Consider the following 21,644-nt stretch of genomic DNA (forward strand, 5'->3'; position numbering starts at 1 on the left):
GATGTGTAGGTAAGCCTCTTGGCCTGACCATATTTTCTGAAAATTGTTTCCCTGTGTGACTGCTCCCCATCCTCGGAGGCTCGCGTCCGTGGTTACAAGAACCCAATTTTAAATGCCGAACCTGCGACCCTCTAGAAGGTGAGCACTCTGGAGCCACCACAGGAGAGAGAGAGAGAGACCCTGGCACGGGGGGACAGGGCTCTGATGTATGTGCAGGTGGGACCCTGACCACTTGTCCAGAAGGTCCCACCGAAAGGTCCGTGTGGAATGGCCTCGTAGGCCGCCACCATCTTTCCTAATACATGAGTGCATTGATGAACTGACGCTCTTTTTGTCTCTGACCATGTTCTGGAGTACTTGGGCTTTTTCCTCTGGGAGAAAGACCTTTTGTTTTTCTGTGTCCAGAATCATGTCCAAAAAACGGCAGTCGAGTTGTTGGAACCAACTGCGACGTTGATAGATGTAGGATCCTGCCGTGTTGTTGTAGTATTCTCAGGGAGAGAGATACGCTTTGTAACAATTTTTCCCTTGAAATCGCCTTTATCAGGAGATCGTCCAAGTATGGGATAAATGTGACGCTTTGCTTGCGCAGGAGCACCATCATGTCCGCCATTACCTTGTCGGACGTGGTAATAACAATCCTGTACAGCGAATCTCAGGTACGCCTGATGAGGCGGATAAATGGGGACATGAAGGTATGCATCCTTTATGTCTAACGACACCCTAAAATCTCCCCCTTCCAGGCTGGAGATCACTGCCAGGAGAGATTCCCTCTTGAATTTGAACCCTTTCAGATATAGGTTCAGGGATTTTAGATTCAGAATGGGCCTGACCGAGCCATTCGGTTTCGGGACCACAAAAAGGCTTGAATAAAAAACCCTTCCCCAGTTGTAGTAGGGGGAACCTTGATAATCACCTGCTGATGACACCGCTTTTGTATGGCAGCTGCCACTATTTCCCTCTCTGGGGAAGAAGCTGGCAAGGCCGATTTGAAAAATCGGTGAGGAGGCACATCTTCTTCTAATTCTAGTTTGCATCCCTGGGATACAATTTCTACCGCCCAAGGATCCAAGTCCGACTGAACCCAGACTTGGCTGAAGAGTCGAAGACGTTCCCCCACCGGCGCGTACTCCCTCAGCGGAGCCCCCGCATCATGCAGTGGATTTTGTAGAGGACGGGGAGGACTTTTTGTCCCTGGGAAATAGCCGTAGCAGGCGCTCTTTTCCCTCTACCTCCACCTCTGGCGAGGAAGGAAGAGCCCCGACCCTTTCTGAACTTATGCGACCGAAGGGACTGCATCTGATATTGAGGTGTTTTCTTTTGCTGTGGGGAACATAAGGCAAAAGAGTAGATTTACCCACGGTCGCTGTGGTAAACAGATCCGCGAGGCCCTCCCCAAATAAAACTTCACCTTTGTAAGGCAAAGTCTCTGTGTCTTTTTAAATCAGCATCACCTGTCCATTGGCGGGTCCACAGGGACCGTCTAACAGAAATCGCCATGGCATTGGCTCTTGAACCCAACAGCCCAATATCACTCGCAGCTTCTCTCATATATAACGCTGCGTCTTTAATGTGACCCAAGGTCACTAAAATGGTATCTTTATCTAGGGTGTCAATGTCAGATGACAAGGTATCTGTCCATGCTGCAATTGCGCTACCCACCCATGCCGACGCTACTGCCGGCCTTAGTAGGGCACCCGTATGTATAAATTGATTTTAAGGTAGTTTCCTGTCTGCGATCAGCAGGACTCTTAAGGGCTGCCGTATCAGGGGAAGGTAGCGCCACCTTTATCGACAAGCGCGTTAATGCCTTGTCCACCGTGGGTGAGGATTCCCACCGTAACCTGTCCTGGGAGTGGAAAGGTTACGCCATAATATTCTCTTGGGAATCTGCAGTTATCTGGAGTTTCCCAAGCTTTTTCAAACAGGGCGATCAGCTCGCGAGATGGGGGAAAAGTTACCTCAGGATTCTTTCCCTTAAACATGCCGACCCTTGTGTCAGGGACAGAGGGGTCCTCAGTGATATGCAAAATATCTTTAATTGTTACAATCCTATATTGAATACACTTGGCCACCCTTGGGTGCCACTTAGCATCATCACCGTTGACACTGGAGTCAGAATCCGTGTCGGTATCAGTGTCTACTACCTGTGAAAGGGGACGTTTCTGCGACCCCGAAGGGCCCTGTGACACAGTCAAAGCTATGGATTGACTCCATGCTTTAATCCTTGGACTCAGCTGTGTCCAAACTTTGTAATAAAGTCACATTAGCATTTAAAACATTCCACATATTCTTCCACTCAGGTGTCGGCGGCGCCGACGGACACACCACAATCATCTGCTCTGCCTCCTCCCTAGATGAGCCTTCCACCTCAGACATGTCGACACAGACGTACTGATATCCCCACACACACAGGGATACCTAATATTATGGGGACTGACCCACCATAAGGCCCTGAGGAGAGACAGAGAGAGAGTTTGCCAGCGCACACCCAGCGCTACTGTACACTGAGACAAAGAACCCAGTCTGTTAGCGCTTTTTATATATATACAAGTGTAAAACACCACATTTCTGCGTCAAATAAATGTGCCCCCCCCCCTCGTTTTGTCCCTCTGTATAAGCTAACAGCAGGGGAGAGTCCGGGACCTCTTCTCTGTAGCATGCTGAGGAGAAAAAATGGCGCTGGTTAGTGCTGGAGGAACAAGCTCTGCCCCCCGACAGCGAGCTTCGTTCCCGCTCTAAATCTTTATACTGGCGGGGGATTCGGAAATATATAACCTTTATATTGTATATAAGTATTCTGCCAGTGTTATGTGAGGTATACTAATGCTGCCCAGGGCGCCCCCCCTGCGCCCTGCACCCTTACTGTGGTGCCTGTGTGTGTGAGCTGGGAGCAATGGCGCGCAGCGTTACCACTGCGCGTTACCTCATGAAGAGCTGAAGTCTTCTGCCGCCTTTGAAGTCTTCTTTCTTCTTATACTCACCCGGCTTCTATCTTCCGGCTCTGTGAGAAGGACGGCGGCGCGGCTCCGGGATGAACTACAGGGTGAGATCTGTGTTCCGACTCCCTCTGGAGCTAATGGTGTCCAGTAGCCTAAGAAACAGAGCCCTTGAACTCTTAAGAAGTGGGTCTGCTTCTCTCCCCTCAGTCCCACGATGCAGGGAGACTGTTGCCAGCAGTGTTCCCTGAAAATAAAAAACCTAACAAAAGCTTTTTCAGAGAAACTCAGTAGAGCTCCCCTGCAGTGCATCCAGTCTCCACTGGGCACAGTCCTAACTGAGGTCTGGAGGAGGGGCATAGAGGGAGGAGCCAGTGCACACCCATTCTAAAGCTTTACAGTGCCCATGTCTCCTGCGGAGCCGTCTATACCCCGTGGTCCTTACGGAGTCCCCAGCATCCTCTAGGACGTAAGAGAAAAAAAAAAAGTATGCGGATTAGTTAGAGCATAATTAAAGCAGATCTAATTATGTACTTGATATGGGGCCTGTGGAAAGTGACGGAGTGTGATGCATTTAGTGTTATTCCCCCCACTTATACCATAATACTAAAGAGAGTTTGAGAACTCAGACTGTTCACTGTTTTTTCCGTAGGTTCTGATAGTGAACAGGTAAGCTAGGAGGCCATTGTAGCTGCTGGCAAGGCCCACACCACTTAGATATGTTGCGCAGGTAGCAGCCATCTAGAATGTAATTAGCGTAGCTTAATGCTGAACTAATGGCTGCTTTATGCTAATTCAGAAGATCAAAATGTGCGCTCTCCCCTATGACGCCTGTAAGGATGGTTACAGCTAATTAACTTTGGGTGTAGTCCGTCTACAACGTCTGAAAGCTGTTTTTTAGGAGCTGATTATTTTATCTACAAGTGTCACGCCTGGATTTGCATACATCAGCTGAGCCACGCCCCTCACGCTGAAGCCCCTCCCCTAGATTTCTTGCATGCAAGTTGAATAAGTCCTGTGGTAATTACAGGTAGCTTCTGTCTATATCCTGTGCACTCTCTTTGTATTGTGACGCTGAGGTCTGAACTAAGGGTTCTGGGCAGATGGAAAATAAATGTTGAATATTTTTTAATAGCATCAGACACAGACTAATGTAAATTAATGAGCAAACAGAGCCGCAGCCTGTGCGGCGGTCGCTGCGCAGTAACGTACACCATGAGGATTTAGTGTCTGCCAACTGAGGTTACGCGGCCCTGAGCTTCCTGTGCAAAGCGGTTTATCTAAACCGAGAAACATTTGTTCCCTGTTTAAAACCAGATGTAGCAATAAAAAAATAAAATACGGAAATGATCTGTTGAGGTCGTCTGCTGAAAATCGGGGCCGTCTCTATTACACGGGCTGCATAGTATATACTGTTACACGGGCTGCATAGTATATACTATAGCTCAGTCCATTTGTCAGAATGTCCCAAAGGTTAGTAAATTTGAGTTGCCACCACATACATACTACAATAGCCCAGGTCCTGCTCTGTTACTGCCCACTATCTAGCAGGGCCACCGGGGTAATAATGGGAGGGTAGACCTACCTGCCCAATATCTAGCAGGGCCGCCCACCTGCCGCTCATCCCCTTATCAGGTGCTATTGTAGCACACTCGCCCCCTTACTAGAAAAATAACTGCGGCACTTCTCTCTGTATAATATACATGGGATTTTTAGAGTGGCTTTACTCTGTCCATGGTCCCACCCCTCAGGTTTACTAGTCTATGGGTGGAGGGCGTTTCAGAGGTTAGAGACTTCTTTATACAGTCCATACAAAGTGGGATAGCCATCACTGATTTCACTCAGGGCACTTTATCCTACACCGAAGAGTGGATGTTGGAAGAGGCCCTAATATTAGCGTGTTAGCCGAATAATGGCTGCATTGCTTTAAAACGTGGAATCCTTGAGAAGAGCGGCCCACCAGGTGCTTGTGGGAGATGGGTACAACTGCCCTTCGGTGGAACCCGTATGCTTAGAGTTCTCCAGAGTTGCACTTCTGCTGTCCCTGGGACTCTTCTGTAATGTGACCGTCTACAACAGGGGTGGGCAACCTTTTATCTACCAAGGGCCATTTGGATATTTATAAAATCCTTCGGGAGCCATACAAACATTACCAACTTAAAAATTAGCCTGCCCCCCAGTAGTTATGCCCCTCAGTGGTACTGTGTGTGCATGCTAAAAAATGGGTGTGGCCACTTAAAAAGGGACGTGATACACATATGCCCCCAATAGTGCAGTGCCAGCTACACATATGCCACCACAGTTCCAGCTACACATATGCCACCACAGTTCCAGCTACACATATGCCACCACAGTTCCAGCTACACATATGCCACCACAGTTCCAGCTACACATATGCCACCACAGTTCCAGCTACACACATGCCGCCACAGTTCCAGCTACACATATGCCGCCACAGTTCCAGCTACACATATGCCGCCACAGTTCCAGCTACGCATATGCCGCCACAGTTCCAGCTACGCATATGCCGCCACAGTTCCAGCTACGCATATGCCGCCACAGTTCCAGCTACACATATGCCGCCACACATGCCCCCCACCCCACTGTGGGGCTCACCGCTGCTGCTGTGTGTGTCAGGGGAAGACGGCGCAGCCCCTTAGTGCTCAGTCCGGCTGCGGCGTGTCTCAGCTGTCAGAGGCCAGGCAGGGAGGAGAGCGCAGCTATGTCGGGCGGCGGTGTGTAGTACCTCAAACCAGCCGCTGGTTTGTGAGCCAATCAGAGCTCGCAGACCAGCAGCGGCGGCTCCTGATTGGTTGCCAGTCCGCGAGTTCTGATTGCGCTCTCCTTCCTGCCCTGACAGCTGAGACGCACTGCAGCCGAACCGAGCACAAAGGGGCAGGAGAGGCGCACGCTGCGCTCCCCTCCCCTGACACACAGCAGCGGCCCGGAACAAGTGGCTTTGCGGGCCTTATATGGGCCGGAGGTTCCCCACCCCTGGTCTACAAAAAAAACGTGTAACTCACGATTACCGATAGCTTAGCAGAAAATTGTTTTGTTTTGTTTTCGCTTGTGCCGTTTAGTAAACCTCTTGTTTGTCTCCGTAGCACCACAGACGGAGATGTTGGCAATATACAGAACCGGTAAGAGAACCTCAATTTGTACCCTTTGTTTGAGTTGAGATAAATAAAATAATATATGATGCATTTTTTTTTATTGTTTTTTATTTTTGTACGTGAGTGTGTTGAAAACGTTTGAACCAAGTTTACCTTTCCCTATCAGGAGTTGTCTACTTTAGGACGAGTTCTTTTGTCGGCTTAAGTCAGACCCGTTGAGTAATAAAATACTCTGTCACCAAACGAGACTGACTGCTGTGCGAGGCTCTTGTAGTGCCACAGTGAGCGTAAACCCAATTCTGCAAGACACAGAAACCTATTACCGTGATAGTTTAATATTTAAACGTACTTGCTCCTTGCAGAGAGGCTCACAGCCAGACAGAGAAGAGGCGGCGGGATAAAATGAACACGTTGATCGAAGAGTTATCCGCCATGATACCCCAGTGCGAGCCCTTACCCCGCAAGCTGGATAAACTTACAGTGCTCCGATTGGCCGTGCAGCACCTAAAATCACTGAAGGGTAAGTGCCCTGGATATATTGTGTTTATTACATTGTGCGTGCATGCGTGTGCCGAGCTGTCTTTACATAATGCACCCAGCCTGTTCTGTCAGAGGATTGACTGCTCTGCATTGACAGGAGATGAGGGCATTATGAAATATAGACAAAACCCGCCGGTCACGCAATACACACCCTTTCTATACACCTATTATTATTTACGCTAGAAATATGTAAGAAAAATAACCCATAATAATTTTTTTTATTTCAATTATTTTTAATGGTACTCTCAGGTCTGTTAGAGCAGGTTTCGGCAACCTGAGGTTCTCCAGCTGCTATGAAACTACAAGTCCCAGCACCGATGCGTCTCTGTATATAATTTAAAGCTGTTAGAAATGGATTGTTTCATGACTAGGTGTGACAACTCCTAAAGCATGGGTACAAAGCGCACTGCTTGGTCTTCGGCACATTTATAGGGCTAGATCAGGCCTCGCCAACCTGTGGCTCTCCAGATGTTGTGAAACTACACATCCCAGCATGCTCTGCCACAGTTTTAGCATTCCCTAATAGCACAACTGTGGCAAAGCATGATGGAACTTGAAGTTTTACAACAGCTGGAGAGCCACAGGTTGGCCAGGCCTGGGCTAGCTCTTTAGAGAACTGCCACCACCTAAGCTCTGTCACATCTGCTGCTGGTTGGAGATCCCCTGACAAATCTGCCGTAGCTGGGGGAGGCATTGCATGCTAACCACAGGCTGGCGTTTAGGTTGCAGAGCGAATGGAAGAGTTTCTGGGATAAATAGTTCTCAGTTGAAAGTCTGCGGCAAAGATTCCAGTAGGGTAGATCACGGTGCAATGATAAGCCTGGAGAGAGAGCGGAGTATTGGATTGGGCTAGTGCAGTAGCTCCCAAACCCTGGTCCTCATTCAGGATGGATCGCACAAGCGATGATCAGAAAACTGTGCAGGCCCCGGTCTCAGAGGCAGATTTCTTGGCCTCTCTAGGCCCCCTGCAATGGCCAGCCTGAGTAAGCTGAGGCTGGGAGGAACCTCATCGGTCGCTGACGGGTGTAACAGCGTATGCATCAATCTGGCCAGTGCGCCAGGTGTTTTTGGAATCTCCGGTTTGGCTGCATGCAGTCTGCCCACGCTTCGTAATGGCGACGTTAGAAGACGGGTGGTATGAGTGTCTGTTATTTGTCAAGTCCAGAGCTGAGAGGATGAATGTGGATGTACAGGGCTGGTGAATAACCCGCTGCGTATTGTGCTACACCACTGCATATGTTCCTACCCTGCAGACGGCCCGCAGCAGCGCTTCCCTGCATAGGAATACTCCGGATACTCTTTAATCCTCTCTCTTCTGCTCCTTACATACCCTCCCGTCACTGATTCCTACATATTCATTGCAGGTTCCAGCAGCGCGTTCGCGGAGGAGAGTTACAAGCCGTCATTTTTACACCAGGACGAACTGAGACGTTTAATCCTTAAGGTTAGTGTGATTTCCTCTCCACCTGGACTGTTAGTGTTGGGGGGAGGGTTATAAGTTTGTGTCCATCCAGGGGTGCTAGCTGTGTGGAGTTTGGTAGCTCTAGGGGTATATGCAATTCCGGGCGAATTGCGGCATTTTTTCGCCCGTTTTTAAATTCGACACAATTCGACCGTCGAATTCCGGCCGGCGGGTGCCGGAATTCGACATATTCAATAAAAAACGTCCTGGATTCGACTTTTCCGACGGCACAAAAATCGTTAAAAAACCTGAAAAAAAATTGCGTGGGGTCCCCCCTCCTAAGCATAACCAGCCTCGGGCTCTTTGAGCCGGTCCTGGTTGTAAAAATACGGGGAAAAAATTGACATGGGATCCCCCGTATTTTTAGAACCAGCACCGGGCTCTGCGTCCGGTCCTGGTGCAAAAAATACGGGGGACAAAAGACGTAGGGGTCCCCCGTATTTTTTACACCAGCATCGGGCTCCACTAGCTGGGGAGATAATGCCACAGCCGGGGGACACTTTTATATCGGTCCCTGCGGCCGTGGCATTAAATCCCCAACTAGACACCCCTGGCCGGGGTACCCTGGAGGAGTGTTGACCCCTTAAATCAAGGGGTCCCCCCCCTCCAGCCACCCAAGGGCCAGGGGTGAAGCCCGAGGCTGTTCCCCCCCCCCCCCCCATCCAAGGGCTGCGGATGGGGGGCTGATAGCCATGTGTAAAAATGAAAGAATATTGTTTTTTTGCTGCAGAACTACAAGTCCCAGCAAGCCTCCCCCGCAAGCTGGTACTTGGAGAACCACAAGTACCAGCATGCGGGGGTAAAACGGGCCCGCTGGTACCTGTAGTTCTACTGCAAAAAAAATACCCAAATAAAAACAGGACACAGACACCGTGAAAGTACAACTTCATTACATACATGCCGACACACATACTTACCTATGTTGACACGCCGACTCTGGCCACGTCTCCGTCTGTCGACAGAATCCGGGGTACCTGAAAATAAAATAATACTCGCCTAAATCCAGTGTCCTGTTATTATTTGTAATCCACGTACTTGGCAAAAAAACAAACCGCATTTACCCGGTCAGCGGCTGACCGCGGGAAACCCCACCGCTGACCGCAAAGTTCCCGCCATTGAATATAATGGAGGGGCTGTGCGATGCGCTGTCTGCCAGCTCAGACTCGCATAGGCAATCAGGAGAGTGCCTGATTGCCTGAAGGGACCCTCTGTGACAGGAGTCACAGGGGGTGTCAGCATTCGGGGAAAGGGGTCCCATGTGTAAACATGGGACCCCTTTCAGTCTGTATGGATCGGGTAAATGCGGTTTGTTTTTTTGCCAAGTACGTGGATTACAAATAATAACAGGACACTGGATTTAGGTGAGTATAATTTTATTTTCAGGTACCCCATGGATTCTACTGGTGAAGGGGACCGAGTCGGCGTGTGAACATAGGTAAGTATGTGTGTGTCGGCATGTATGTAATAAAGTTTTACTTTCACGGTGTCTGTGTCCTGTTTTTATTTGGGTATTTTTTTTGCAGTAGAACTACAGGTACCAGCGGGCCCGTTTTACCCCCGCATGCTGGTATTTGTGGTTCTCCAGGTACCAGCTTGCGGGGGAGGCTTGCTGGGACTTGTAGTTCTGCTGCAAAAAACAATATTCTTTCATTTTTACACATGGCTATCAGCCCCCCATCCGCAGCCCTTGGATGGGGGGGGACAGCCTCGGGCTTCACCCCTGGCCCTTGGGTGGCTGGAGGGGGGGACCCCTTGATTTAAGGGGTCCCCACTCCTCCAGGGTACCCCGGCCAGAGGTGATTAGTTGGGGTTTTAATGCCACAGCCGCAGGGACCGATATAAAAGTGTCCCCCGGCTGTGGCATTATCTCCCCAGCTAGTGGAGCCCGGTGCTGGTGTAAAAAATACGGGGGACCCCTACGTCTTTTGTCCCCCGTATTTTTTGCACCAGGACCGGACGCAGAGCCCGGTGCTGATTCTAAAAATACGGGGGATCCCCTGTCAATTTCCCCCCCGTATTTTTACAACCAGGACCGGCTCAAAGAGCCCGAGGCTGGTTATGCTTAGGAGGGGGGACCCGACGCATTTTTTTTTCCGGGTTTTTTAACCCATTCCCACCCCTTCCCACTGAAAACCATGCTCTCTCGGTTATAGTCAGTTAAAAAAAAATATGTATTATTTTAAAAAATATATAAATAATAGTTGAAATTCCTAATAGACAAACCAAGTACCCTAATCCCTTCTAATATAAATAGATATGCTATTAGCAATAAAAAAAACACCAAAAAAAACATGTTTTAAATTTTTTTTATTAGATTACGCCAGCAAAGTGAGGCGGAATGAAATTGACGAATTTACTGTCGAAAAGCACTGTTGTCGATTCGACATTTTTCAATTGAATATACTTTTGTCGAAAAGCCGCATTTTTAACATTGCAGAAATGTCGAATTTGTCAACTGTCGAATTTCCAAAAGTCGAATCTGAAAAGTCTGTTTTTTTTTTGTCAAAGTACTGTATTGCATTGTCGAATTTTTTTTTTTTTGTCGAAAATGCCCCGTTTTTCAACATTTGCGGCAATTCGACCGCAATTGCATATACCACCCCCTAGTGTTTGAGCTACTCTACTATTTTAGTTTCTTGATACAACTTAACAGTTGTTTCAATTCAACCAATCGCAAGTAAAAAAACAAAAAACAACAACATCCAGCGACCGAATTCACTATCCCACCTAGTGGCCTATTCGCAGATGTCAGTAGGTGGCCAGTAGTACAGCTGCGATTGCTGCGACTTAAAACGTGGCGCCCGGAGCGACTACATTCTCATTAGTCTGAGTAGCCCTGGGTCAACCACAGCTGTTGATGGTGCTTGATTTTTGCGATGCATTCACAATTCTGCGTCTGCGCTGGCAGAATTTCGAACGCATCGGTGGCCGGCTTGTTCTGTGCTGGGCGGACGTTGAACATGCTGGCCGGCTCTTGCTGTGCAATTCTCAGCAGTTCCAGTTCTGCTACAATCGCAGAACTGAAGCTGAATAAGGTCCACCGTTCTATCCAGTGGTAAGTGATGAGAAGAGACTTGTTATATTTCAGGGGGGGAGACATTAATCAGCGTTTGCTCCTAAACATCTGTACTCACTGCACGGCTGGCTATAGCGTGTCAGCTTTCCTAGCTGCAGCAGCCTGCAGAATCAGATTCCTTCCTGGCCGCAGCAGCCTGCCGAATCGGAATCCTTCCTGGCCGCAGCGGCCTGCCGAATCGGAATCCTTCCTGGCCACAGCAGCCTGCCGAATCAGAATCCTTCCTGGCCGCAGCAGCCTGCCGAATCAGAATCCTAAATCTAGATAAAAAATTTATTGTTTTTCAGTTTTGCATTAATTGTCAGTTTAAAGTCATCCAGTTATTATGTTCTGGTATCTGGAGGGAATTTGACATGAAATGGTTACATGTATATTTTATTTATTTATTTAAATCTAGTCTGCCGATGGGTTCCTGTTTGTGGTTGGATGCGACCGAGGGAAAATCCTGTTTGTGTCGGAGTCCGTCTTGAAGACCCTGAAGTACAGCCAGGTGTGTGAGTCTGCCAGGCTGGCCACATTCGCTCCCTGACCTGATTCTCCTTCGCTGACAATCTAAATCCAAACTGAGGCTTTCAGAAAATTGTCACACTGACCCAGAAAGCCGGCGGTGGGGGGATTAGACGGCACTTGGCCTAGTTTAATTGTCTAGGAAACCACATAGGTCATTGTAAGGATATTGTCGTGAGCCAGCAAATCAATACAAGGATAATGGTAATCAGGAGAGTATTAAAGACCTGGGAGACTGCAGCACGTTTTACTGTTAAAGGGACGCTAAACGTGAAGTGCACTCAAAAAAAAGGTTCCTTGTGTATGACACAAAATGGGGCTTATTTACTAACCTGGTGCAGTGAGGTTGTGGTACCCATACGGGGCAAAAGCAGGATTTTAATGTCCGTAAATCAGGACGTTTGTTGGGAGGGTTGCCCGTTGCAGCCAGTCCTATATCTGCTTGCGTTAGTCTGACATCACTTAGCTGCTAGAAGATAGTATCTGCCCGATGGTCTCCATCGCCTCCTGCGTTACTCTTGTGCGGTCTGTGTAGAGCAGCACATAACACTGATTCCTTCTCTTCCTCTCTCAGGCTGAACTGATAGGACAGAGTCTGTTTGACTATCTGCATCCCAAAGACGTTGCCAAAGTTAAGGAGCAGCTCTCCTCCTCCGACATCACCCCGCGGGAGAAGCTTATCGATGCCAAAAGTAAGGGAGCCTTCAGAAAATGTAAAACCTTAACGCTGTCTCCTATACTTCCTCACACTGCACTTCTCTGCATGTGGGCAGCCATGATATCCTGCCCCATAGTCATGTGATCAGAGGGGCTTATTCATTTTACTTACATTTAGCAATCTGAGCTAAATAATCTACAATAAATGGATGGATTATAATTCTTGTCCATCATGATCTGCCACTTGGAGCAGACAGAGTGACCAGCCTTGCAGGAATACCTTCTGTGGATGACACAAACACACAGGGCAGGGCTAGTGATGTCACAGCAGCTGAAATAACCGCAGTCTCTGCTTACTGACCTGCAGCATATGCCATCAGGACACTGTCTTATAAGTGGTCCGAGGTGCAGGGTTTTTTTTTTGTAAAGGAGAATTAATTGGAAAATCAGCTTAACACTGAATCATATATTTTTACAATTTTCAATTGTACAAATGTCACACTCCGTTATACTAGGTCTGTATTTGGGATGATGTCAGTAGGGGGCCAGTTATACTAGGGGCCAGCCTATATGTGGGATAATGTCAGTAGGGGGCCAGTTACACTAGGGGCCAGCATATATTTGTGATAATGTCAGTAGGGGGCCAGTTACACTAGGGGCCAGCCTGTATTTGGGATAATGTCAGTAGGGGGCCAGTTACACTAGGGGCCAGCATATATTTGGGATAATGTCAGTAGGGGGCCAGTTACACTAGGGGCCAGCCTGTATTTGGGATAATGTCGGTAGGGGCCAGTTACAGTAGGGGCCAGCCTATATTTGGGATGTCAGTAGGGGGCCAGTTACACTAGGGGCCAGCCTATATTTGGGATAATGTCAGTAGGGGCCAGTTACAGTAGGGGCCAGCCTGTATTTGGGATAATGTCGGTAGGGGCCAGTTACACTAGGGGCCAGCCTGTATTTTTGATAATGTCAGTAGGGGGTCAGTTACACTAGGGGCCAGCCTATATTTGGGATAATGTCAGTAGGGGCCAGTTACACTAGGGGCCAGCCTGTATTTGGGATAATGTCGGTAGGGGCCAGTTACACTAGGGGCCAGCCTGTATTTGGGATAATGTCAGTAGGGGGCCAGTTACACTAGGGGCCAGCCTATATTTGGGATAATGTCAGTAGGGGCCAGTTACACTAGGGGCCAGCCTGTATTTGGGATAATGTCGGTAGGGGCCAGTTACACTAGGGGCCAGCCTGTATTTGGGATAATGTCAGTAGGGGGCCAGTTATACTAGGGGCCCGCATATATTTGGGATAATGTCAGTAGGGGGCCAGTTACACTAGGGGCCAGCCTGTATTTGGGATAATGTCAGTAGGGGGCCAGTTATACTAGGGGCCAGCCTGTATTTGGGATAATGTCAGTAGTGGCCAGTTACACTAGGGGCCAGCCTATATTTGGGATAATGTCAGTAGGGGACAGTTACAGTAGGGGCCAGCCTGTATTTGGGATAATGTCGGTAGGGGCCAGTTACACTAGGGGCCAACCTATATTTGGGATAATGTCAGTAGGGGCCAGTTACACTAGGGGCCAGCCTGTATTTGGGATAATGTCGGTAGGGGCCAGTTACACTAGGGGCCAGCCTGTATTTGGGATAATGTCAGTAGGGGGCCAGTTATACTAGGGGCCCGCATATATTTGGGATAATGTCAGTAGGGGGCCAGTTACACTAGGGGCCAGCCTGTATTTGGGATAATGTCAGTAGGGGGCCAGTTATACTAGGGGCCAGCCTGTATTTGGGATAGTGTCAGTAGGGGACAGTTACACTAGGGGCCAGCCTGTATTTGGGATAATGTCAGTAGGGGCCAGTTACACTAGGGGCCAGCCTATATTTGGGATAGTGTCAGTAGGGGACAGTTACAGTAGGGGCCAGCCTGTATTTGGGATAATGTCAGTAGGGGCCAGTTACACTAGGGGCCAGCCTATATTTGGGATAATGTCAGTAGGGGCCAGTTACAGTAGGGGCCAGCCTATATTTGGGACAATGTCAGTAGACGGCCAGTTACACTAGGGGCCCGCATATATTTTGGATAATGTCAGTAGGTGTCCAGTAACACTAGGGGCCAGCCTGTATTTGGTATAATGTCAGTAGGGGGCCAGTTATACTAGGAGCCAGCCTATATTTGGGATAATGTCAGTAGTAGCCAGTTACACTAGGGGCCAGCCTGTATTTGGGATAATGTCAGTAGGTGTCCAGTTACACTAGGGGCCAGCCTATATTTGGGACAATGTCAGTAGGATGCCAGTTACACTAGGGGCCAGCATATACCTGGGATGATGTCAGTAGGAGACAGTTACACTAGAGGCCAGCCTGTATTTGGGATAATGTCAGTAGGGGGCCAGTTACACTAGGAGCCAGCCTGTATTTGGGATGATGTCAGTAGGGGGCCAGTTACACCAGGGGCCAGCCTGTATTTGGGATGATGTCAGTAGGAGGCCAGTTACACTAGGGGCCAGCCTGTATTTGGGATGATGTCAGTAGGGGGCCAGTTACACTAGGGGCCAGCATATACCTGGGATGATGTCAGTAGGGGGCCAGTTACACTAGGGGCCAGCCTATATTTGGGACAATGTCAGTAGGGGGCCAGTTACACTAGGGTCCAGCCTGTATTTGGGATGATGTCAGTAGGGGGCCAGTTACACTAGGAGCCAGCCTGTATTTGGGATAATGTCAGTAGGGGGCCAGTTACACTAGGAGCCAGCCTGTATTTGGGATAATGTCAGTAGGGGGCCCGTTACACTAGGAGCCAGCCTGTATTTGGGATAATGTCGGTAGGTGTCCAGTAACACTAGGGGCCAGCCTGTATTTGGGATAATGTCAGTAGGGGGCCAGTTACACTAGGGGCCAGCCTGTATTTGGGGTAATGTCAGTAGGGGGCCAGTTACACTAGGGGCCAGCCTGTATTTGGGATGATGTCAGTAGGGGGCCAGTTACACTAGGGGCCAGCATATACCTGGGATGATGTCAGTAGGGGGCCAGTTACACTAGGGGCCAGCCTATATTTGGGACAATGTCAGTAGGGGGCCAGTTACACTAGGGTCCAGCCTGTATTTGGGATGATGTCAGTAGGGGGCCAGTTACACTAGGGGCTTGCCTGTATTTGGGATGATGTCAGTAGGGGGCCAGTTACACTAGGGGCCAGCATATACCTAGGATAATGTCAGTAGGGGGCCAGTTACACTAGAGGCCAGCCTGTATTTGGGATAATGTCAGTAGTGGCCAGTTACACTAGGGGCCAGCCTGTATTTGGGATAATGTCAGTAGGGGGCCAGTTATACTAGGGGCCAGCCTGTATTTGGGATAATGTCAGTAGTGGCCAGTTACACTAGGGGCCAGCCTGTATTTGGGAAAATGTCAGTAGTGGCCAGTTTCACTAGGGGCCAGCCTGTATTTGGGATAATGTCGGTAGGGGCCAGTTACACTAGGGGCCAGCCTGTATTTGGGATAATGTCAGTAGGGGGCCAGTTATACTAGGGGCCAGCCTATATTTGGGACAATGTCAGTAGACTGCCAGTTACACTAGGGGCCCGCATATATTTTGGATAATGTCAGTAGGTGTCCAGTTACACTAGGGGCCAGCCTGTATTTGGGACAATGTCAGTAGGATGCAAGTTACACTAGGGGCCAGCATATACCTGGGATGATGTCAGTAGGAGCCAGTTACACTAGGGGCCAGCCTGTATTTGGGATAATGTCAGTAGGGGGCCAGTTACACTAGGGGCCAGCATATATTTGGGATAATGTCGGTAGGGGGCCAGTTATACAAGGGGCCAGCCTATATTTGGGATAATGTCAGTAGGGGGCCAGTTACACTAGGGGCCCGCATATATTTTGGATAATGTCAGTAGGGGGCCAGTTACACTAGGGGCCAGCCTGTATTTGGGATAATGTCAGTAGGGGGCCAGTTACACTAGGAGCCAGCCTGTATTTGGGATAATGTCAGTAGGGGGCCCGTTACACTAGGAGCCAGCCTGTATTTGGGATAATGTCGGTAGGTGTCCAGTAACACTAGGGGCCAGCCTGTATTTGGGATGATGTCAGTAGGGGGCCAGTTACACTAGGGGCCAGCCTATATTTGGGACAATGTCAGTAGGGGGCCAGTTACACTAGGGTCCAGCCTGCATTTGGGATGATGTCAGTAGGGGGCCAGTTACACTAGGGGCTAGCCTGTATTTGGGATGATGTCAGTAGGGGGCCAGTTACACTAGGGGCTTGCCTGTATTTGGGATGATGTCAGTAGGGGGCCAGTTACACTAGGGGCCAGCATATACCTAGGATAATGTCAGTAGGGGGCCAGTTACACTAGAGGCCAGCCTGTATTTGGGATAATGTCAGTAGTGGCCAGTTACACTAGGGGCCAGCCTGTATTTGGGATAATGTCAGTAGGGGGCCAGTTATACTAGGGGCCAGCCTGTATTTGGGATAATGTCAGTAGTGGCCAGTTACACTAGGGGCCAGCCTGTATTTGGGAAAATGTCAGTAGTGGCCAGTTTCACTAGGGGCCAGCCTGTATTTGGGATAATGTCGGTAGGGGCCAGTTACACTAGGGGCCAGCCTGTATTTGGGATAATGTCAGTAGGGGGCCAGTTATACTAGGGGCCAGCCTATATTTGGGACAATGTCAGTAGACGGCCAGTTACACTAGGGGCCCGCATATATTTTGGATAATGTCAGTAGGTGTCCAGTTACACTAGGGGCCAGCCTGTATTTGGGACAATGTCCGTAGGATGCCAGTTACACTAGGGGCCAGCATATACCTGGGATGATGTCAGTAGGAGCCAGTTACACTAGGGGCCAGCCTGTATTTGGGATAATGTCAGTAGGGGGCCAGTTACACTAGGGGCCAGCATATATTTGGGATAATGTCGGTAGGGGGCCAGTTATAAAAGGGGCCAGCCTATATTTGGGATAATGTCAGTAGGGGGCCAGTTACACTAGGGGCCAGCCTGTATTTGGGATGATGTCCGTAATGTCAGCTCCTATCAGAGCTGTCATTTTTGAAGCCTGTATCTTACACACAATGTACATTTTCTTGCTGAGAGTTCAGTGAATATAGAGAAACACTTTATCCATGGTGAATAGTGATAAAGTATGTATTAAAGTTCCCATACGCTTATATGAGCGGCTCTCTCATCCATTCATCCACAGCCTTACAGTAGGATTCAGGAACAGGAATTAAGGTGTGTAATGAGAAATTGGTTCCCCATCAGAACAAAGTCCACGTCCAGTGTTGTATGTTTCTGCAAGTTGCTGAAACTTTTACATATTTTTTTTACTTAATGCAGTTGTTGGTTCTATTCGTATAAACAAACCTATATATTAGGGTCAATTTGTCCGGTAATTGGCTTTAAGCAAAACCTAAGTTAGAATCTGTGTATGGAGATTTGTAACATCCGCCACCCCTTGCACCACTGAAGACCTTTAAGAACTAGATGTAGCCTGTTGATGCTCCTTACTGTAATAAGACGAATGTGTTTCCTCATTGATCCAGACGTCATCTTTTGAACTGACTCAGTCTTATTAAACTATTTTGAAAGCTGGTTTGCAAGTACACACACACTTTCAGGCTGGCGCGTCCCGGCTGCACTGGGGGTCCAGACGCTCGTTCTTCTGCCGGATGAAAACGGGCCGGGTCTCTGGCAAGGAGGAAAAGGACTTTCTACCTGGCTGCAAGAAAAAAGGTAACGATTATCTTGTGTTCTTTTGGGGGGCTTTTTTTGTTGCATAGATTTAAATCCCTAATCCACATGCCTATAGGGGAACCACTGCATGCCTCATGCCTCATTCGTGTCACTAGTTCCTAGCAAATTGCTAGGCTGGGTTATAGTTATATTGTTTTTACAGTGTGAGGTTGATCAGACACAGATTCATCAAGGATAATGCTAGTTGTATTCATCCCGGAAAAGTCAAGACAGAACAACCCGATGCGGCAGTAACCAATTTATCTTAATGTGGTTTTACCAACAAAAATCCATTCCTTTACTTGTTAGAGATGATACTTATTCACCCTTACCTGAAATAGTCATGTCGGCACATGTGCTGCCAGAGGACGTGAACATGTCGTAGTGTCAACACAAGAGGCAAAATGAGAATATAAAAAGGCAAACTGAAGCGTAAGGGTATCAAGCCTTCAAAAGAGTGCAGAAATTGCCCATACCAGTCAGGCTTTGCATCTCTCCTGATTGGAGGGGGAGATGATAGGTAGTCATTGAAGTTAATAAATAAATTCCGTAGGCTAGGATAGATAGATAGATAGATAGATAGATAGATAGATATTGGGGGTTGGCTGGTTTTAAACCAATTTTGTTTGTTTGTTGTTGTTTTTTTTTAAACTTTTTTCATGCCGTGACTAGATGCACAGCGCCGTAACATCTTAAAAAACAAAACAAAAAAACCCAGCCTATATTAAGGGAATCTCCCTGGTGGTGTTCCACATTCTTGTTGCTTGTGATCTTTATTTGAGTGAACTGAATTGATGCAGTAAATTCACACACACAACAGAGAAATCTGGTGGGTGAACCAGATCAGAGAGGTACTAAATCTGCCTAGCATCAGCTAAGACGCCACAAACTCCTCCCCTAACAATCCTCTAGGACAGGGGAAAACCACAACTAACCTTCTCAATCCTAAAGGGTAAACAACGCCTTTAACACACTAAAGAGGCAATGCACAGAGAATGTATTTAAATTTGAAACCTTCAGACCTATTGAGATGTGTCAGAGTGTACTTTGTATGTTTTAGTATGTTTAGTCAATCTACATATATTCAGATGTAATAGGAATGATAAGCCGTAAACAATTGGTTTTATTGAAAGATTTAAAGTAAATCATATAAAAGCCTAATAACTTTGGCTAGTTAGTGTTAGAAAGCATTATAACATGGTTGATCAAAGTTTCTAATACATAGCAATGTTTCACAGTATAAATGTAATAATTCAGTTCTTCTTAGGATTCCGTTTTTCTTTCATCAATAGAGCGTTAATGAAAAAAAAAGCCTGATTTAAACAAAAACTTATATAAGTTCACAAGGTATAGGCACTCACCAAATCTTCAGAAGAAAATGATTTTTATTCAATCATAACAGCAACAAACTTGCCAAATGGCTAATGTGAGGTCACATTAGCCGTTTGGCAAGTTTGTTGCTGTTATGACTGAATAAAAATCATTTACTTCTGAAGATTTGGTGAGTGCCTATACCTTGTGAACTTTTATTGTTATTATGGAGCACCGCCTGTTGAGATTTTGAAGCTGAGAGTGTGGTCTAAAGCTACTACAGTGTGTATGTATGTGTATGTGTATGTATGTATGTGTGTGTGTGTGTGTGTATATGTATATATATGTATATATATATATATATATATATATATATATATATATATATATATATCTAACGTCCTAGAGGATGCTGGGGACTCCGTAAGGACCATGGGGATAGACGGGTTCCGCAGGAGACATGGGCACTTTAAGAAAGAATTTAGTTCCTGGTGTGCACTGGCTCCTCCCTCTATGCCCCTCCTCCAGACCTCAGTTTGATACTGTGCCCAGAGGAGCTGGGTGCTTTTCAGCGAGTTCTCCTGAGTTTGCTGATAGAAAGTATTTTGTTAGGTTTTTTATTTTCAGGGAGCTCTGCTGGCGACAGACTCCCTGCATCGTGGGACTGAGGGGAGAGAAGCAGCCCTACTCTCTGAAGCTAGGTCCTGCTTCTTAGGCTACTGGACACCATTAGCTCCAGAGGGATCGGTACGCAGGATCTCACCCTCGCCGTCCGTCCCAGAGCCGCGCCGCCGTCCCCCGCGCAGAGCCGGAAGACAGAAGCCGGGTGAGTATGAGAAGCAAAGAAGACTTCACAGGTGGCAGAAGACTTCGTGATCTTCACTAGAGGTAACACACAGCACTACAGCTGTGCGCCATTGCTCCACACACCTCACATACTCCGGTCACTGTAAGGGTGCAGGGCGCGGGGGGGGGGCGCCCTGGGCAGCATTTGGGACCTCATATTGGCAAAAGACCACATATATATATGTATATATGTATGAGCCCCCGCCAAAAATTACAATTTAAGCGGGACAGGAGCCTGCCGCCGAGGGGGCGGGGCTTCTCCCTCAGCACTTACCAGCGCCATTTTTTCTCCACAGCACCGCTGAGAGGAAGCTCCCCAGGCTCTCCCCTGCTGATACACTGTAGAAGAGGGTTGAAAAAGAGAGGGGGGGGCACATAATTAGGCGCAAAAAAGCTATAAACAGCAGCTACTGGGTTAACATTAAGTTACTGTGTTATTCCTGGGATATATAGCGCTGGGGTGTGTGCTGGCATGCTTTCTCTCTGTCTCTCCAAAGGGCCTCGTGGGGGAACGGTTTTCAGAAAGGACATTCCCTGTGTGTGTGGTGTGTCGGTACGCTTGTGTCGACATGTCTGATGAGGAAGGCTATGTGGAAGAGGAGCGGGAGCAAATGATTGTGGTGTCTCCGCCGACGGCGCCGACACCTGATTGGATGGATATGTGGAAGGTTTTAAATGATAATGTTAATTCCTTGCATAAAAGATTTGACAAGGCTGATGCATGGGGACAGTCAGGGTCTCAACCAATGCCTGATCCTATGTCGCAGGGACCGTCAGGGTCTCAGAAGCGCCCACTATCCCAAATTGTTGACACAGATACCGACATGGATTCTGACTCCAGTGTCGATTACGATGATGCAAAGTTACAGCCAAAATTGGCTAAAACTATTCGATATATGATTATGGCAATAAAAGATGTTTTGCACATCACAGAGGAACCCCTGTCCCGGACAAGAGGGTGCATATGTATAAAGGAAAGAAGCCTGAGGTAACCTTTCCCCCCTCACACGAACTGAATGAGTTATGTGAAAAGGCTTGGGAATCTCCAGATAAAAAACTGCAGATTTCCAAACGGATTCTTATGGTGTATCCTTTCCCGCCAACGGACAGGTTACGATGGGAATCCTCCCCTAGGGTGGACAAAGCTTTAACACGCTTATCCAAGAAGGTAGCCCTGCCGTCACAGGATACGGCTACCCTCAAAGATGCTGCTGACCGCAAACAGGAGGTTACCCTGAAGTCCATTTATACACATTCAGGTACCTTACTAAGACCGGCAATTGCGTCGGCCTGGGTGTGTAGCGCTGTAGCAGCATGGACGGATACCTTATCTGAGGAGCTTGATACCCTAGATAAGGATACTATGTTATTGACCCTGGGGAATATTAAAGACGCTGTCCTATATATGAGAGATGCTCAAAGAGACATTAGTCTACTGGGTTCTAGAATAAACGCTATGTCGATT

The 21,644-nt window shown here is 48.0% G+C and overlaps 1 protein-coding gene across 1 annotated transcript in view; it reads left to right on the forward strand.

Annotated features, from left to right (window-relative positions):
* The window catches only part of BMAL2 (basic helix-loop-helix ARNT like 2), a 68,632-nt gene that overhangs the window by 32,979 nt on the left and 14,009 nt on the right, over nt 1-21,644 (forward strand). Inside the window, exons 3-8 of the mRNA XM_063929127.1 lie at nt 6,044-6,079; nt 6,415-6,572; nt 7,957-8,036; nt 11,528-11,620; nt 12,212-12,329; nt 17,879-18,022. Of these exons, the coding sequence (XP_063785197.1) occupies nt 6,044-6,079; nt 6,415-6,572; nt 7,957-8,036; nt 11,528-11,620; nt 12,212-12,329; nt 17,879-18,022 (629 nt within the window). The remainder of the gene's footprint in view (nt 1-6,043; nt 6,080-6,414; nt 6,573-7,956; nt 8,037-11,527; nt 11,621-12,211; nt 12,330-17,878; nt 18,023-21,644) is intronic.

Source organism: Pseudophryne corroboree, chromosome 6, assembly GCF_028390025.1.
Source record: "Pseudophryne corroboree isolate aPseCor3 chromosome 6, aPseCor3.hap2, whole genome shotgun sequence".
In the NCBI taxonomy this organism is placed as follows: Eukaryota; Metazoa; Chordata; class Amphibia; order Anura; family Myobatrachidae; genus Pseudophryne; species Pseudophryne corroboree.